At 34.6% G+C, this 19,830-nt stretch overlaps 2 protein-coding genes across 2 annotated transcripts in view; one reads left to right on the forward strand and one right to left on the reverse strand.

Annotated features, from left to right (window-relative positions):
- Positions 1-14,824, reverse strand: part of LOC110461582 (DNA mismatch repair protein Mlh1-like) — a 73,991-nt gene extending 59,167 nt beyond the window's left edge. Inside the window, exons 1-4 of the mRNA XM_021515113.1 lie at positions 14,716-14,824; positions 13,659-13,752; positions 11,969-12,122; positions 9,479-9,533 (exon numbers count right to left, since the gene is read on the reverse strand). Coding sequence (XP_021370788.1) covers positions 9,479-9,533; positions 11,969-12,122; positions 13,659-13,752; positions 14,716-14,749 — 337 coding nt within the window. The 5' untranslated portion in view covers positions 14,750-14,824. The remainder of the gene's footprint in view (positions 1-9,478; positions 9,534-11,968; positions 12,123-13,658; positions 13,753-14,715) is intronic.
- Positions 1-19,830, forward strand: part of LOC110461580 (melanocortin receptor 4-like) — a 51,990-nt gene that overhangs the window by 1,745 nt on the left and 30,415 nt on the right. The gene's annotated exons all lie outside the window — the stretch shown is intronic.

The following is a 19,830-nucleotide window of genomic DNA, read 5'->3' on the forward strand; positions in this document are numbered from 1 at the left end:
TAGACATTGAAATATTTATAATAGACTTTGTAATATTTATAATAGACATTGTAATATTTATAATAGACATTGTAATATTTATAATAAACATTGTAATATTTATAATAGACAATGTAATATCTATACTAAACATTGTAATATTTATAATAGACTTTGTAATATTTATAATAGACATTGTAATATTTATAATAGACATTGTAATATCTATACTAGACATTGTAATATTTATAATAGACATTGTAATATTTATAATAGACATTGTAATATTTATAAAAGACATTGTTATATCAATAATAGACAATGTAATATATCTAAAATAAACATTATAATACCTATAACAGACATTGTAATATATATAACAGGCATTATAGTATCTATAATAGGTAATGCTATATCTATTACAGACATTGTAATATATATAACAGACATTATAGTATCTATAACAGACAATGTAATATATATAACAGACATTATAGTATCTATAACAGACATTGTATTATCTATAACAGACATTGTAATATATATAACAGACAATGTAGTATCTATAACAGACAATGTAGTATCTATAACAGACAATGTAGTATCTATGACAGACATTGTAATATATATAACAGGCATTATAGTATTTATAATAGGTAATGCTATATCTATTACAGACATTATAGTATCTATAAAAGGTAATTCTTTATCTATAACAGACATTGTAATATATATAACAGGCATTGTAGTATCTATAATAGGTAATGCTATATCTATTACAGGCATTATAGTATTTATAATAGGTAATGCTATATCTATTACAGACATTATAGTGTCTATAATAGGTAATGCTATATCTATTACAGACATTATAGTATCTATCAAAGGGAATGCTATATCTATAACAGACATTGTAATATATATAACAGGCATTATAGTATTTATAATAGGTAATGCTATATCTATTACAGACATTATAGTGTCTATAATAGGTAATGCTATATCTATTACAGACATTATAGTATCTATAAAAGGTAATGCTATATCTATAACAGACATTGTAATATATATAACAGACAATGTAGTATCTATAACAGACAATGTAGTATCTATAACAGACATTGTAATATATATAACAGGCATTATAGTATTTATAATAGGTAATGCTATATCTATAACAGAGATTGTAATATATATAACAGGCATTATAGTATCTATAACAGACATTGTAGGATCGATAACAGACATTGTAGGATCGATAACAGACATTGTAATATATATTTCAGGCATTATAGTATTTATAATAGGTACTGCTATATCTATAACAGAGATTGTAATATATATAACAGCCATTATAGTATCTATAACAGGCATTGTAGTATCTATAATAGGTTATGCTATATCTATTACAGACATTATAGTATCTATAAAAGGTAATGCTATATCTATTACAGACATTGTAATATATATAACAGACATTATAGTATCTATAACAGACATTGTAGTATCTATAATAGGTAATGCTATATCTATAACAGACATTGCAATATATATAACAGACATTAGAGGATCTATAAGAGGTAATGCTATATCTATAACAGACATTGCAATATATATAACAGACATTAGAGGATCTATAAGAGGTAATGCTATATCTCTTACAGACATTATAGTATCTACCTATAACAGACATTGCAATATATATAACAGACATTATAGTATCTATGATAGGTAATGCTATATATAAAACAGACATTGTAATTTATATAACAGGCATTATAGTATCTATGATAGGTAATGCTATATCTCTTACAGACATTATAGTATCTACCTATAACAGACATTGCAATATATATAACAGACATTAGAGGATCTATAAGAGGTAATGCTATATCTATAACAGACATTGCAATATATATAACAGACATTAGAGGATCTATAAGAGGTAATGCTATATCTATTACAGGCAATATAGTATCTATAATAGGTTATTCTATATCTATTACAGACATTATAGTATCTATGATAGGTAATGCTATATCTCTAACAGACATTGTAATTTATATAACAGGCATTATAGTATCTATAGTAGGTAATGCTATATCTATTACAGATATTATAGTATCTATAGTAGGTAATGCTATATCTATAACAGAGATTGTAATATATATAACAGACATTATAGTATCTACCTATAACAGACATTGTAGTATCTATAACAGCCATTGTAGTATCTATAATAGGTTATGCTATATCTATTACAGGCAATATAGTATCTATAATAGGTTATGCTATATCTATTACAGGCAATATAGTATCTATAATAGGTTATTCTATATCTATTACAGAAATTATAGTATCTATAGTAGGTAATGCTATATCTATTACAGAAATTATAGTATCTATAGTAGGTAATGCTATATCTATTACAGACATTATAGTATCTATAATAGGTAATGTTATATCCATTACAGACGTTGTAATATCTACAAAAGATATGTACTGTATATCTTGTGTAATTTTTATCATCACCAACTGAACCTGTATCAAGAGACCACCTGTGTGGTAAGGGACAGTTTTATTTTTTTTCTGTTTTAGTGATTTCATTTTTAATTAAACTTGTATTAAGAAACCACTTTTATTTTTTTCCGATTTAATGATTTCATTGTTATCTGAACATGTATAAAAAGACTATTTTGATTTGTCCATTGTAGTGATTTCATTGTTAACTGAACCTGTATTAAGAGACCCCTGTCCTAACTGAATAAAAAAACCAGTTTTCGAATGTCCTCAGAGTGGTCTCTTTTTATAGGTTTGAAGTTAATATTGAGTAAATTACTAGTGTCTTATAACCACATGACTTTACATATTATGTAGTGATTATGATAATGCATTTTCTGATGATAACATGACGGTATTAAGCATTAACAAATATTTTGAACAGATCATCTACAATATTTCGCCAATATTATCAATATTTACATCTGCACATATATATATTAGCAGATTTAAACAGCACATAGTGGCAATATGTGGTTTGTGTATGTATGAATTGCTATATTGCATGTTAATTATGAGTCAAGAATCTTGAGTGTTTATCAAAATATGGACACGCATCACAATCCATAAATATCACTTCAATAAGTATCTGTATCTACCTATCTCAACTATCTATCAAAACTGAAATGTTCACTACCTTTAAATATTAATAGACAATCAAACTTGCGCATGAATTACTACATTCATAAGGAGACCACCTGTGTTTAAGACAACACTTTTATACCTCCATTAGGAGACCACCTGTGTTTAAGACAACACTTTTATACCTCCATTAGGAGACCACCTGTGTTTAAGACAACACTTTTATACCTCCATTAGGAGACCACCTGTGTTTAAGACAACACTTTTATACCTCCATTAGGAGACCACCTGTGTTTAAGACAACACTTTTATACCTTCATAAGGAGACCACCTGTGTTTGCAGACTTATATAATATAAACTTCATTTATTTTACAACAATTATGAAACAAGTTATCTCAACTTATATTAATCACTCTTGTTGGCCCAGATGTTAGCGCGTGGGGGCCTTAGTGTGGGAGGAAACCGGAGTACCAAGAGAAAACCCACTTCGTCGGGCAGGTGACCCCAACCGCCTTGGTGAAAGGCAAGTGCGTTATCCACTGCACCACCCAACCACCCTGATATGTTTAATTGCAGATTTACATATAGGCAATAAAACATATGTGTTCGCCTGGCATCTCGGATTACACAAGTCAATTGTGCAAACACATATTTAACAAGTACTAATTGTAAAGGGGGACCATTACAGAAGTCCCCCAAACTGCCTCCATAGTCGCAAAGATACATCAGATATGGATCACAATCGCATAAAACACCTTCATACTAAATTTCAGTGAAATCGAACAATATCTGAATTTCGACCAATCTGAAGCCTCCATATTGTTGGTATGGCAGCGAAACCTATGGGGTTGAATTTCGCAGTCCCCTAATACCCCTATATAACAACTGTTATCAAAACCGAACAATATCTACCCTATAGTTGCAAAGACGCATCAGAAAATGATCGCAATGCCTTTATACACCTACATACTAAATTGAGTGAAATCGAACAATTTCTAAATTGCGACCAATTAGAAGCCTCTGTGTGGTTGCTATGGCAACGAAGTTATGCAATTGAATTTGCAGTTCTTTAATCCTTAGGCTTCTACATTGATTTCTATGTAAACGGACACCACTACTGAATTAATTATTGAAATTTAAATTAATTTACTTGATTTTTCAAATGTGCATAACTTGAAAAATATTCGTTATATGGGAAAAAAGTTAAAATTGTTCGTTGTTGTCTCTAGTATATATGAACGTTTTCAATTCTTAAGTTGCTTCAGTATTTACCTGTACAGGTGGTAATAAAGGTAAGAAAAGATGAAACTTTTAATTAATCAGATTTAAGCAAGAGAAAGATCCTTTTAACATTATTTTTGTCCGCAAATGCGATTGGCAAATGATAACAGAGATTATAAACTTCATTTTTGACATAAGACGCTGTACATTTACACGAAGATTCTCAGGTAAAAAGGTCAGGTATTTCAAAATTTCAAAAAAGCATCAATCTGATGACACAGACACAAATGACTTAATCTGATGTCACAGACACAAATGTCTTAATCTGATGTCACAGACACAAATGTCTTAATCTGATGTCACAGATAAAAATGTCTTAATCTGATGTCACAGATACAAATGTCTTAATCTTACTTAGTCTTAAATCAAAAGCAACAATGCCTTAATCTGATGTCACAGACACAAATGTCTTAATCTGATGTCACAGATACAATGTCTTAATCTGATGTCACAGATACAAATGTCTTAATCTGATGTCAGATACAATGTCTTAATCTGATGTCACAGACACAAATGTCTTAATCTGATGTCAGACACAAATGTCTTAATCTGATGTCACAGATACAATGTCTTAATCTGATATCACAGATACAAATGTCTTAATCTGATGTCACAGACACAAATATCTTAATCTGATGTCAGACACAAATGTCTTAATCTGATGTCACAGACACAAATGTCTTAATCTGATGTCGGACACAAATGTCTTAATCTGATGTCATTGACAGAAATGTTTTAATAGTATGTATTTAGATTCAATTGTTTTTATCTGACAAAGCAGACAGTTAATATCATAAATACTGTAACAGTTAAAATGATTGTGGTGTGGAAATGCTTTCCTTTTTCGTGTAAATGAGCCTGAAAATATCCACTGTGATATAGAATACCCCCATATCGATTTCAGAACCATCGCCAATAACGTGATCGCATCAAAGAGTCACAATGCAAATATTTCCACCTGTGAGAACTTTGACTTTTATAGTAGTAGTCGTTGACAGATAAAGAACAATCTGATATGAAATGTGATTTGTTCACAAATTTAGCGTATTTTCACCAGAGGTCATGGTATCAACTTTATCTATTTTCAATATTCAATATAACAACTTAATTCTCAGGGCACACATACATGTATCCGATATAGAAATGAAATTGAAGTCCTGATCTTTATAATAAGAATTGATGAGACCTTCAAGCTTGGTTCCATTTTAATGTGGGTGTTTTAATCAAGATGTTTCCCTTTTAAGGGTATCGTATTTACTGTAACATAACATCTGCCTTGTTAATCAACGATCTATAATTGATCGGAGGATTCATCTTGCAAAAAGAGACCCAAGGGACCTGAAGATGCTTGACTGAGCTTTGTGGACTTATTATTGACTCGACCTTGTTACTTAGAAAGATCGCCTACGATATTGTAGTATATGTATGTAATACCTAGTGTTTGTGAGATATCTAGTAATTCCAGTATTATTGTATATACCTTGTTACTATGAGAGATCGCCTACAATATTGTAGCATATGTATGAAATACCTAGTGTTGGTGAGATATCTAGTAATTCCAGTATTATTGTATAGACCTTGTTACTATGAGAGATCGCCTACGATATTGTAGTATATGTATGAAATAACTAGTGTTTGTGAGATATCTAGTAATTCCAGTATTATTGTATATACCTTGTTACTATGAGAGATCGCCTACAATATTGTAGTATATGTATGAAATACCTAGTGTTGGTGAGATATCTAGTAATTCCAGTATTATTGTATATACCTTGTTACTATGAGAGATCGCCTACAATATTGTAGTATATGTATGAAATACCTAGTGTTGGTGAGATATCTAGTAATTCCAGTATTATTGTATAGACCTTGTTACTATGAGAGAACGCCTACGATATTGTAGTATATATATGTAATACCTAGTGTTCGTGAGATATCTAGTAATTCCAGTATTATTGTATATACCTTGTTACTATGAGAGATCGCCTACAATATTGTAGCATATGTATGAAATACCTAGTGTTGGTGAGATATCTAGTAATTCCAGTATTATTGTATATACCTTGTTACTATGAGAGATCGCCTACAATATTGTAGTATATGTATGAAATACCTAGTGTCGGTGAGATATCTAGTAATTCCAGTATTATTGTATATACCTTGTTACTATGAGAGATCGCCTACAATATTGTAGTATATGTATGAAATACCTAGTGTTCGTGAGATATCTAGTAATTCCAGTATTATGGTATATACCTTGTTACTATGAGAGATCGCCTACAATATTGTAGTATATGTATGAAATACCTAGTGTTGGTGAGATATCTAGTAATTCCAGTATTATTGTATAGACCTTGTTACTATGAGAGAGCGCCGACGATATTGTAGTATATATATGTAATACCTAGTGTTCGTGAGATATCTAGTAATTCCAGTATTATTGTATATACCTTGTTACTATGAGAGATCGCCTACGATATTGTAGTATATATATGTAATACCTTTAAGGCTTATGTTTGTAAGATATCTAGTAATTCCGGTTTTATTGTAATGACCTTGTTAGATATCACAGCCGAACACTCCCGTTTACCTGAGGTAGCTCAGCGGGTTAGAGTGATAATGTAACAACCTGAAGTCCGGGGTTGGAAACCTAGTCTAGCCCCACTGAATTACACTCAAAACACTATCATTGATTATATTTTGATTATTTCATCTCGTTTATTTCTCATAAATTTCCCGTAAGTTATATTTGGTTTTCTTTTGGCAGCTTGAACTCCTTAAAAAAACAAGAGGCCCATGGGCCTTAACGGTCACCTGAGTCTATAGTATTTATTTTTGTTGTTGAAATATGTACCAATTTGAGTAAAAAATAGTATAATGTTAACTTAACTTTGTCAGGACCATGAGCTGATCATTCCTAGACCAATTTTAAGTGAGATCGGCCTATTAGAACTTAGTAGCAAAATAGCGGCCATGGCAGCCAAATTGTATTTCTGATTGACCCGAAAAATAACAACACTTTGTCAGGACCATGAGGCGATCATTCCTACCAACTTTCAGTTCAATCGGTCCAGCAGAACTTGACTTTAAGTTTGAAATAGGTTTTCAAAATGGCGGCCGTGGCGGCCATATTGGATTTCTGATCGACCCGAAAAATAACAACACTTTGTCAGGACCATGAGGCGATCATTCCTACCAACTTTCAGTTCAATCGGTCCAGCAGAACTTGACTTTAAGTTTGAAATAGGTTTTCAAAATGGCGGCCGTGGCGGCCATATTGGATTTCTGATCGACCCGAAAAATAACAACACTTTGTCAGGACCATGAGGCGATCATTCCTATCAACTTTCAGTTCAATCGGCCCAGCAGAACTTGACTTTAAGTTTGAAATGTAAAATGTTAACGGACGACGGACGACGGACGACGACGGACGAAAACGGATAGCAATAGGTCACTTGAGCTAAAGCTCAGGTGACCTAAAAAAAAAAAGTCTTTATTTCGTGACCCCCACATCAAAAGCATACATACTCAACAAAATAACAAGACAAATATGAGGTTGTGTGGGCAGACATAAAACATCAAGCACCACCCGTGTCTGCAAACACTTTATATATTTGTTACTGTACCTTTCTTACAAAAACAATTTTAAACTTGTTCCAGATAATCAAAGAAACCCTACTATGGTGTAATTCATTTTTTCAATATTTTGAAAGATGAAATACTGGTTTATTATGCTTCTGTATACAAAACATTCTGAATACCATTAAATGATAAGGTTTCAGACCGGTACCGTCTGTACTTGATCTTTGAAATTCACAGGAATCTATATATAAGGTTATTGCTGGCTCTGCTATTGGCTCCACATGATGGAAATGTCTCACTTAATTTCATTCTTAGAACCATTAAATCAGGACTCAAGAAGTGGGATTTAAATAGAATGTGGATTTTGAAGAATCTTCGAGATTGTTTTATCAATCTTGGACAGTCTATGTATCTATCGAAACATTTGACTTTGTACATTGCAATGTTTTGGTCTATCCTTTTACAGACTTAAGGAGTAAAGACAAATGGTTATTAAGTAACTATATTTGATCATACACATTAGTATGACTTTAAACATTTCTACTGACAAGAAGCCCAATGGGCCTGAATTCCGCACCTTCTTTTTGTTTCACATCTGTGACCATTGAAGAATTTCAAGGTGTGATTTATTTAAATAGGTTAAATATCATTACACATTATTGATCTTTGTTGGCAGATTTAAACTTAATGTCAATCGATCACACTGCCATTTCAGCAGAAATATCTTTGAAGTTTTATCCTTTTTACCCTTTCGGGCACCAAAATTATTTTGATCAGCCCCTTTTCCTTCACAAATATGAATCCCAGCTATCACCTTGGTATACTTCCTAATCCCTTTTAGACCCCGACCCTCTGGTACCTGGGGAGCTAAAACCTCCACCATAACAACCCCGAGTCCACTTTGCCAAAGGATAATCAATACCAAATGTGGTTAAAATCCCTTCAACAACACTGATGGAGTAGAATTTAAGGTTTTACCTTTATTACCCCGTCTGACCACGCCTCTCTGCCCTAAGGGGATGAACACACCCTTAGTTCATACAACTCTTAATTCTCTTGGCCCATGCATGTGTTATGCCACATTAGACGAAAAATTATGTGTACCTGCTCTTAAGGAATATTTGTTTAAAGATAAACCCCTATTTCCCTTTCTGAGCTAAAAATCTGACAATAGACAGATTACAACCAGACCTTGGGGCTAGGTGACTAATGAGTCCCTTAATCCTTTCTTCACGCCCTGATAGCCATGTTTTAACATCCCTTGAGATACTGGTTGTATAGATTGTAATCCTACAGAATGTTGTTTACATTTCTGACCCTGTATAAACCAAGCAAGAGTTCACCCTCAATAAATCAATTATTACTATTGTATTATCATTGTATGTATTTGGATTGTCACTAAATTATCTCCCCTTAGGAAGATTATAGCATCAACACCCTAAACTAATAACTAAAGAATTCTATTTTAAGTATGAAGTAAAATCGAAAACCTACCTGATGATGATGATGCTTTGTCATCTGCTGCGATGGAAGCATTTGGAAGTAGGGCCTGGAAGTATACAAATAATATTCTACCATTAAAACTATGTCAAACTGACATTAATATTACTCTGTATTGGGATGAAAACATTTAATTCAATACCTTTACATTTTCAAAACACTTTTTTATCATAAATTAATCACTCTTTATAAGTTATTGAAAGCAACTTGCAATTTAAATAGGGAAACAGTTATTTGTACATCCATCCCAATTAAAGTTAAAGTTAATTAGTAACATATAATACAATTAATATTTCACAACATACAGAGCAGTATAACTTCATAATTCAGAGATACAAATGTATAACATTTTAATCTCCAGCCAAAAAACAGAGATCTAGGACGTCAAATTATCTTACAACAAAAGTTTAATCTAACTTGTACTTGTAAGATATAACTAGAAATGCCTATAGGATACTGATGTCCACTGCTGAAAGGGTTCCTTACACACAATACTTAGACACTAAGATCATAATGAGTATATAAATATATAAACTTTGTATATTTTATAACAATTGTGAATCAAGTTATTTCAACTTATATTAATCAATCTACATTTGGGAACATTTGAAGTGGTCTCTTAATATAGCTGGTCTCTGTATACAGGTTAAGCTCATAATAGATTGAACCATTATAATACGATACATTAAAAGTGATCTCTTAACACAGGTGGTCTCTTAATACTGGTGATCACTTAATACAGGTGATCACTTAACACTGTGGTCTCTTAACACAGGTGGTCTCTTAATACCGGTGATAACTTAATACAGGTGATCACTTAACACTTGTGGTCTCTTAACACAGGTGGTCTCTTAATACAGGTGATCACTTAATACAGGTGATCACTTACCACTGTGGTCTCTTAACACAGGTGGTTTCTTAATACCGGTGATAACTTAATACTGGTGATCACTTAATACAGGTGATCACTTAACACTGTGGTCTCTTAACACAGATGGTCTCTTAACACAGGTGGTCTCTTAATACCGGTGTTAACTTAATACAGGTGATCACTTAACACTTGTGGTCTCTTAACACAGGTGGTCTCTTAATACCAGTGATAACTTAATACAGGTGATCACTTAGCACTTGTGGTCTCTTAACACAGGTGGTCTCTTAATACAGGTGATCACTTAATACAGGAGATCACTTACCACTGTGGTCTCTTACCACAGGTGGTCTCTTAATACTGGTGATCACTTAATACAGGTGATCACTTAACACAGTGGTCTCTTAACACAGGTGGTTTCTTAATACTGGTGATCACTTAATACAGGTGATCACTTAACACTGTGGTCTCTTAACACAGCTGGTCTCTTAATACTGGTGATCACTTAATACAGGTGATCACTTAACACAGGTGGACTCTTTAACACAGGTGGTATCTTAATACAGGTGGTTGCATGTGCAGATTTGACTGTGATCTTTTAACCTGTCTTACTGAGTAGGTTCGGGACGAGTTAGACCCCAGTAGTTTGGCCTCTACAGCTTTCTGTATGTAGGTAAGGGATATGTATACCTGTGTGAAGTAGGTTCGGGACGAGTTAGACCCCAGCAGTAAGGCCTCTACAGCTTTCTGTATGTAGGTAAGGGATATGTATACCTGTGTGAAGTAGGTTCGGGACGAGTTAGACCCCAGTAGTAAGGCCTCTACAGCTTTCTGTATGTAGGTACGGGATATGTATACCTGTGTGAAGTAGGTTCGGGACGAGTTAGACCCCAGTAGTAAGGCCTCTACAGCTTTCTGTATGTAGGTACGGGATATGTATCCCTGTGTGAAGTCGGTTCGGGACGAGTTAGACCCCAGTAGTTTGGCCCCCACAGCTTTCTGTATGTAGGTAAGGGATATGCATACCTGTGTGAAGTAGGTTCGGGACGAGTTAGAGCCCAGTAGTTTGGCCTCTACAGCTTTCTGTATGTAGGTAAGGGATATGTATACCTGTGTGAAGTAGGTTCGGGACGAGTTAGAACCCCAGTAGTTTGGCCTCTACAGCTTTCTATATGTAGGTAAGGGATATGTATACCTGTGTGAAGTAGGTTTGGGACGAGTTAGACCCCAGTAGTTTGGCCTCTACAGCTTTCTGTATGTAGGTAAGGGATATGTATACCTGTGTGAAGTAGGTTCGGGACGAGTTAGACCCCAGTAGTTTGGCCTCTACAGCCTTCTGTATGTAGGTAAGGGATATGTATACCTGTGTGAAGTAGGTTCGGGACGAGTTAGAACCCCAGTAGTTTGGACTCTACAGCTTTCTATATGTAGGTAAGGGATATGTTTCCCTGTGTGAAGTAGGTTTGGGACGAGTTAGACCCCAGTAGTTTGGCCTCCACAGCTTTTTGTATGTAGGTAAGGGATATGTATACCTGTGTGAAGTAGGTTCGGGACGAGTCAGACCCCAGTAGTTTGGCCTCTACAGCTTTCTATATGTAGGTAAGGGATATGTATACCTGTGTGAAGTAGGTTCGGGACGAGTTAGACCCCAGTAGTTTGGCCTCCACAGCTTTCTGTATACTTTCTATGATGGCATCCTCGTGTAAGAAGTGAACCTCATGTTTGGTTGGATGAACATTCACATCCACATTCTGAGGGGCAATCTCCAAACTGTTGATAAAGTGAATATAACAATCAATCAATACAACAATGAAATAAAAATGTTGCATATGGTATACTAACAAAACAAGAAAAACCCCACTCCCCACTGTCCCCAGAGGAGCCACATACCTTGTTTAGTGGTATACACAATGAGTTCCATCCTAGATTTATACTTTGGTACCATTACCTTTATTTACTGAAGGAAAAGGATTGAGAAGATTTACGTCTATTTCCTTCATTTAAGCTGTCGGCAACCTGGGAGACCAGCCTATCTATATAGTTATAAAATGGTGAGTCCCCTTGGCCAAGAACGCTCAAAATAAGTCTGGTAAACATCCCTCCATTTATACAGACTGAGAGTGATTTTAAATATTCACTTCTACTACTGGGCTCTGGGCACCCCATTCTCCATAAGTATTCAGCATTATTTTTTAACATTTACCTCTAACGTTATCCCCCGATATTCAGTCTCTGTTCCTAGGGGCCACATGATCTATTTATTTCCTTAGGTCTAAGAATGCACCAGAGCAAAACTTTTTGCAAAATCCCTTTATTCATTTAGTAGAAGTGTTTTAAAGATTTCTTTTTATTTCCCTAATTGGGCCCTGTCCTTCTACCTCTAGGAGGTGGGAAGATGGGGTTCCCTTGGCCCAACATTGCCCCAATTGAAATTAGTTAAAATCAGTTAAGCAGTGAAGAAAAAGAAAACATTAACAGACAGGCACACAGGTTTGCCCCATTTTACCATAAAGTGGGCTGAGTTCATAAACTTAAACAAATGTGATGGGCCTTTATCCTGAAAGTATGCTACAGGTAAAAATTTAACCCCTATGACCTTAAAGGCAGGTTAAGGTCACTTATATCTAAACAACTGTGATAGCACTTCTCTAGCACTTCTCTTCAGCATGCTACTAGCCAAAGTCATGAAGACTAATAGAGTCGTCCCCTACCTTGAGGGTGTGACAGAGATATCTCCAGCCCGAGGGGGGATGTTTTTTGGTTGTCTTACACAAGGCTCTGCCGAGGTTTAGACAACCAAACAAATCACCCCGAGGGGATGATTATTTTTCTCCCATCCTATTATTTCAGTCACAGCTCCACCGACAGTAGTCTGCCATGTTTGTAAACAAAAACACATGTGGGGTATGCATATCGTCATTCACTTTTGATGACGTCACAATTACCGATGATGCATTTTAATGACGTCACAATTTAACACGTGCTAATCGGCACGAGACTATCTCCCCCTAGGGGGTGAGAAGCTGATCTTTCCTGGCTAAAACGGGAGACACGCCTCTGAAGGGTGGGAGAAAAATGGATGAAGGTCACTAATCCCTAGTTGATCGTACCATTTCAGCTGATTTCTATATAAAACTGAACGTAGCTTTCCTTCTGTAGGCTGCATTAATCAATAAACTGTGTGATTTACTTAAATCTTCGAAACAAATAGAAGTAAATCACATGTAATAATTACTGGGTATCGGAAGTTCTCAAAATCACCGACTATTTCTAAGCTGGGATACGTTTAGAGCAATTACAACTTACCTGAGGTACATAAATGGATGAGAGTTCTTTGGCAGATAAGCCTGGTAAACAGTGTCCAGCGACTTCCGCAGGGTGCTGGAATCCACCAACCGATCTGTGTTAAGATTTTCAATGCACCACTTTACCATTAATTATTTCAATCTTTGAACTATCTCCATGACTTCTCTATTATAAACTAAAACATAACAGACATAAGCTAACTACCACAACAAGAGATCCAGAGGGCTTGTACTGGTCAACTGGATATATTTGAACATATTTGTAAATATTTTCCCATTTAGGTCTCGGCTCTGAGCACCCCCCTCCCCCCCTATTTTTATACATTTTATACAATTTTCAATCCCAACCACCTCAGAATGATTGCAATTAAATTTGGTAATATTCCAATCATCAGTTCTTCTGAAGCAGAGGTTGTTTGATAACCACAGATAATAATTTGTCAACCGCTTTGAGACGACCTATGAACTAGGTTGTGATAAAGCGGTATACAAGATTCTCGAATTATCATTATAATTATTATCATAAGATTATTGCAGGGTGGACAGATGGACAGAAGACAGATGGACAGATGACAGATGACATGGTACAGCGTAAGCTTACCTGGGTATTTCATGGTCCTAATGGGGCCAGGTCAGCTATCATACAGTATAAAGCAACATATGTCTTATTTCAACTATTAGTTCCAAATTCTAATGAAGAGGTGACTAGAACTTACGGTTGATGAAGAGGTGACTAGAACTTACGGTTGATGAAGAGGTGACTAGAACTTACGGTTGATGAAGAGGTGACTAGAACTTATGGATGATGAAGAGGTGACTAGAACTTACGGTTGATGAAGAGGTGTCTAGAACTTACGGTTGATGAAGAGGTGACTAGAACTTATGGATGATGAAGAGGTGACTAGAACTTACGGTTGATGAAGAGGTGTCTAGAACTTACGGTTGATGAAGAGGTGACTAGAACTTATGGATGATGAAGAGGTGACTAGAACTTACGGTTGATGAAGAGGTGTCTAGAACTTACGGTTGATGAAGAGGTACATGTAGCTAGAACTTACGGTTGATGAACAGAAGCATTGTACACTTCTTCATGGAATAATTGGCGTTTGTCACAAATCCATGGACTTTAAACGACAGCCTGCTATCTTCATGGTCAATTTCTACCAGTTCTCTGAAACAAAAGCAATAGTTGACCATCAGCATGAGGTCCGCTATTTAACAAGAGGCCCCAGGGGCCTGCATTTACTGTTTAATAAAGATATGAGAGAGTATTGCTATCAAACCTCTATTTCTGCCTCGAGATGTACACCTCATGACTTCATTATGACTACCACAGGAAATGGTTGTATTGCCAGTACATATGTAGTGGCTTACAAATAAAACTTGACATAAAACTTAAAACGCTTGACGAAGTTTATTTATAAAGGTAGATAATTGAAAAAAAAGGTTTTACTCAAAGTGCTGGCTTCAAGGATAATCCCACTCCAAATGGAGTTTGAAGCCCATTCATGAAGCAGTGCCCGGGATAGGCTATGGAAAATAGTATTTACACCATATTTTAGTACTTGAGGTCAAGGTCAAAGGTCAAATTGAGGTCATAGTTACCTCATTTAAGGATACCACACACCACCTGCCGATAATGTACCATTGTACAAAGTTTGATATGCTAATTCAAGAAACAGTGACCAAGATATGCTCTGGAAATCATTGTTTTAGTACTTGAGGTCAAGGTCAAACGTCATCCAAACTTGGTTGAATTCTGTTAAGTAATTTGGGAGGAAATGTCATTAATTGAAAAGTTGGCAGATGACAGACTAGGGACGGATAACAGACTAGGGACGGGGGACGGATGACAGATGAGGGACGGATGACAGACTAGGGACGGATGACAGATAAAGCAACACCACTTAACTCACTCTGGTACTTTGCACTTGCACCTGGTGACCCAAAAAGTATTTTGTACAACGTTTCTTCAATGACAGCCCCTACTTTGAAACAAATCTATTGTCATTCTTTAACAAATTTCTATAAATAAGGTGACCTTGACATTGAACATGAAGCCCTTAATTATAAATTCATTACAGCTGTCCTCATACCGGACCTATGCATACATTTTAATCTAAATCTGTTAAAATTTTCTACATTTTTTTTGCTTAATACAGGGGGCCCTACATTATTGTTTACACAACATATGGCAGAGAACTTAAAATGAGAAAATAGCTATTCTTAGACACTTCGCTGGAGGCGTCTTGTTTACGTCTCTGGTTCGTGATGATACATCAATAGATGTCATAGTCTATTAACAGGTAATTTTTGAAAAATTGATATTTATGTATTTTGAAGAGGTTTCTTATCAAACCCGGGGGTGATTACTTGGAGGCACTGCTATCTCACCGCTTTCATCATTTTCCTATATTTGATTAGATTCGTGCCTACACCGATTCCTGATGGTTTGATTTCTAGGAAATTTGTGTGTAGCAAAACGCGGTCAGTTAGTAAGCAAAATTTGAAAATCCCTTGGCTGGAATTTCCCTATCCTACACCCCTGGGTATGTAAGAGGCATACATTCTTCTTCTGAAATTAAAACAGCCATATGTACACCTGCATTTTTAAGTTATTGTACAAAGCCTGGCTATTGATTAAATCATAGTCGTCACAAACTCCTGGAAAGGACATACTAAAACAACATAAGCCAGTTATCTATCAAGATCTTTTAGGCACACATTAGCTACATAACATTGGGGATTAAAAAAAAATACATGTTTGCACAGCTTTATTAAAGTGCAATATTTAAAGAAGGGCCAGGTGAGCTAAAAGTTGCGAGGCCTATTTTGAGCATTTGTTACACGAAAACAAACTACAAACACGTCAGTATGACGCTGTCTCCAATAATAGGGCGTGAGCTGGTGTATCCTAAGTCATGCCTTTCTACTTTGGCTATACTGTTTTCTAGTTCTGAAAATGCCTTTGGCAAGCTACCAGGCAATACCAATGAAGTCAGTCGATTATTAGTGCTTTTAGTTACGTCTTGTTAGTGTTTATTGATCTAATGTGTAAACATTTTGTAAATGTAATAGACACTGGTGACAATTTTAAGATGGCAGAACATTGATTTATGATGTGCTCCTTTATTCTCCTTCTTTTTCTTTCAGTAAGAGACGAATCTCCAAAGATGGAGCAATTACTGTCTCTGGTTTTCCAAGTATCCTTCACACACAATAATATTAAAATCACTTCACACATCCTGAATAAGCAGACAACTATACCATATATCAATATCAATATCATCACCATAAACCTATGGGTAATTCAGGATGTGTCAACTGTATACAGGCCATTAATATCATCACCATAAACCTATGGGTAGTTCAGGACGTGTCATCTGTATACAGGCCATCAATATCATCACCATAAACCTATGGGTAGTTCAGGACGTGTTTGATTTAAACATATTTTATTGCAGAAATTTGCAAATGGATTAGGCACAAGTTATTTCAACTTATGAAGCCTTCTCTCAGATATTTTATACAGTGTACATGGCAACATCAGTAGATTTTACACAAATCGATAATGAAAATAACGAAGGAGAGAGAGAGAGAGAGAGAAATTAGACCATACCACTCTCTTCAATAAACTTCTGTACTGATTTGAATACATGGATGTTTTCCCCACGCGAAAAATCTGAACTGCCATTTACTAGTAAGTCTAAGTTTATAATACCATATACAGATAATGTAAGTAATAACAATCACCTTTCTCTTTCATATATAGATTACACTCAAAAAAATAATGAAATGAATTTTCTTGTTGACTTCCACACGTACAAGACGGACTTTCTATAATGTTTACCATATACAGATCATATCTTAAAGAACTACAGGCATGTCTTAATCTTGTATGTAAAATATTAAGTTTTCTATTTCCGTATTCAAAGTAGACTGGCAGTATGTTCAAATTCAAACGATGGAGTTAGATTATTGTGCATTTTGTAGAATAATATTAATTTCTTGCGTTCCCTTCTTATTGATAAAGGTTCTAAATTGGTTTCTAAATAGTGTTTCTATTCTGGCAAATGATGGTAAACCTGTTATGACCCTAGGCCTATAGCTGCTTCCAACTGTACCTTTTTCTAGATGGTTAGCATCTGCAAGTGATGAGCAGCCATCCCAAACTTCACTGGCATACTCTAGTACAGGTAAAATAAATAATTTATATAATTTCAAAAGAGTTTTCCTGTTTAAAAGATATTTTAGTTTTCTTAGTACAGATACTTTTTTCATGCAAGAATTGTATATTTCATATATGTGTGGCTAAGACCATTTTGCATCTGCACTAAAAGTAACTCCTAAATGTCTGTTTTTGTGTGAATGTCAATAGGGAGTTTCCAAATTGTAAGCTAATATCTGGAATATTTCTAGAGTTTGTTATTAGCAGAACTTGTGTATTTGTCATCAGCGAATAGCCTAGATATACTAAGTATATTATCAGCAATATCATTGACATATATTAAAAACAACAAGGGGCCCAATACGCTACCTTGAGGGACACCAGCTCTTAAATTTCCTGTAGTAGAATAGTTCTTATCAAGAAGTACTTTTTGTTGTCTATTTGTTATATAACTTGTTATCCATTCTAGTAATTTCCCCTTAATCCCATATGCTTTCAGCTTTACTCTAAGTCCCTTGTGCCATACTCTATCAAATGCCTTTGAAATGTCACAAAAAAATTAAACATGCATGCTTTTTCTCTTCAAGTGAATGGCAGATAGTATGACATATTTCGATGAGTTGATGAACTGTGGAATGATTTGGCATAAAACCTGATTGGAAAGTGTAAAAAAGTGAGTTATCTATAAAGTAGTTATGGACATATTTAAAAACAACTCTCTCAAATATTTTAATGACACATGATAATAGCGATATTGGTCTATAGTTTGACACTAAATGTCGATCACCTTTTTTGAAAAATGGTAAAACAATAGCTTGTTTCCAGTATTCTGGAAAAATTGATGTGCTCAATGACATGTTAAATAATAAAGTTAAAGGCCTGGCAATGGAAATGGCAGTATTTTACAGTAGAGTATGACTTAATTTGTCGTGCCAGGACGCTTTTCCTAGCTTAAGAGTTTTTAATATATCACTAACATTTTCATTTGTGATGATAATTGATTCCAGTCCAGCTGCGGTTCTGGATTCAAATATTGGCATATGTGTTTCAGTATCATCTATATCTGATATTGAACAAAAATATTTGTTAAGAATATCTGCTTTTTCAATATTGTCAGCAGCAGTCTGTAGATTAGTAGGGTTTATCAATGGAGGAAAAGTCTGTGATTGGCCAGATTGTTTAATTAAACGTCGCATGAGTCTCCAATATGACTTTAGATCTGTATTATTATAAGTGTCAAATATATCATTAACATTTTCATAGAATGTTTCCCTTGCATATTTTTTCATGTTATTAACTTTATTTCTTTGACGTTTTAGTTCTGCTAATACATCAGGGTTTTTATACTTCTTAAATCTTTTATGAAATTTATCTCTAATTCTTATTTCCCTGCGTAATTCTGATGACATCCATGGCTTGTCATTTGATCTCATGGTCACAAGTTTGGTTGGAATGCTTTTGACATTGATAATAACGTAGTTGTAAATTGTTCACATGCATTATTAATCGCGGTAGAGTTATGAAATAAATTTTCCGAATCATAGTTATTGATTCTCAAATTAAGTTCATCATAGTTTGCATGTTTATAAAGCCATATTTCTCGTTTAAATGATTTTGGGTTTGTATAAGAGCTTTCAATAACTACTGCATATGTATTATGATCACTTATACTTCTATCAACGTTTATTACAAAGGAATCAATACATTTAACATTCTCACTTATAATGATAGGGTCGAGTAGACTATTTCTAGTGGTTCCAAACCGTGTGGGTTCTGTTATGACATTTGTCAGGTCATATTCCATCATAATCTGGTGCAATACATGTTGATCTGGTAGTAATAGCATATCTACATTTATATCTCCTACTATTATCACATGCGGTGTAAATTCGAGTGCTTTCTCTATAGAATATTTTAAATTGTTCCAAAATGGACGGATAGCACCTTCCGTTCTATATAATGTACATAAAAGTAATTTTCGTCCCGGTAAATCTACCTGTATCCA

This window comes from Mizuhopecten yessoensis, unplaced genomic scaffold (genome assembly GCF_002113885.1).
Source record: "Mizuhopecten yessoensis strain PY_sf001 unplaced genomic scaffold, ASM211388v2 scaffold10637, whole genome shotgun sequence".
Classification (NCBI taxonomy): domain Eukaryota; kingdom Metazoa; phylum Mollusca; class Bivalvia; order Pectinida; family Pectinidae; genus Mizuhopecten; species Mizuhopecten yessoensis.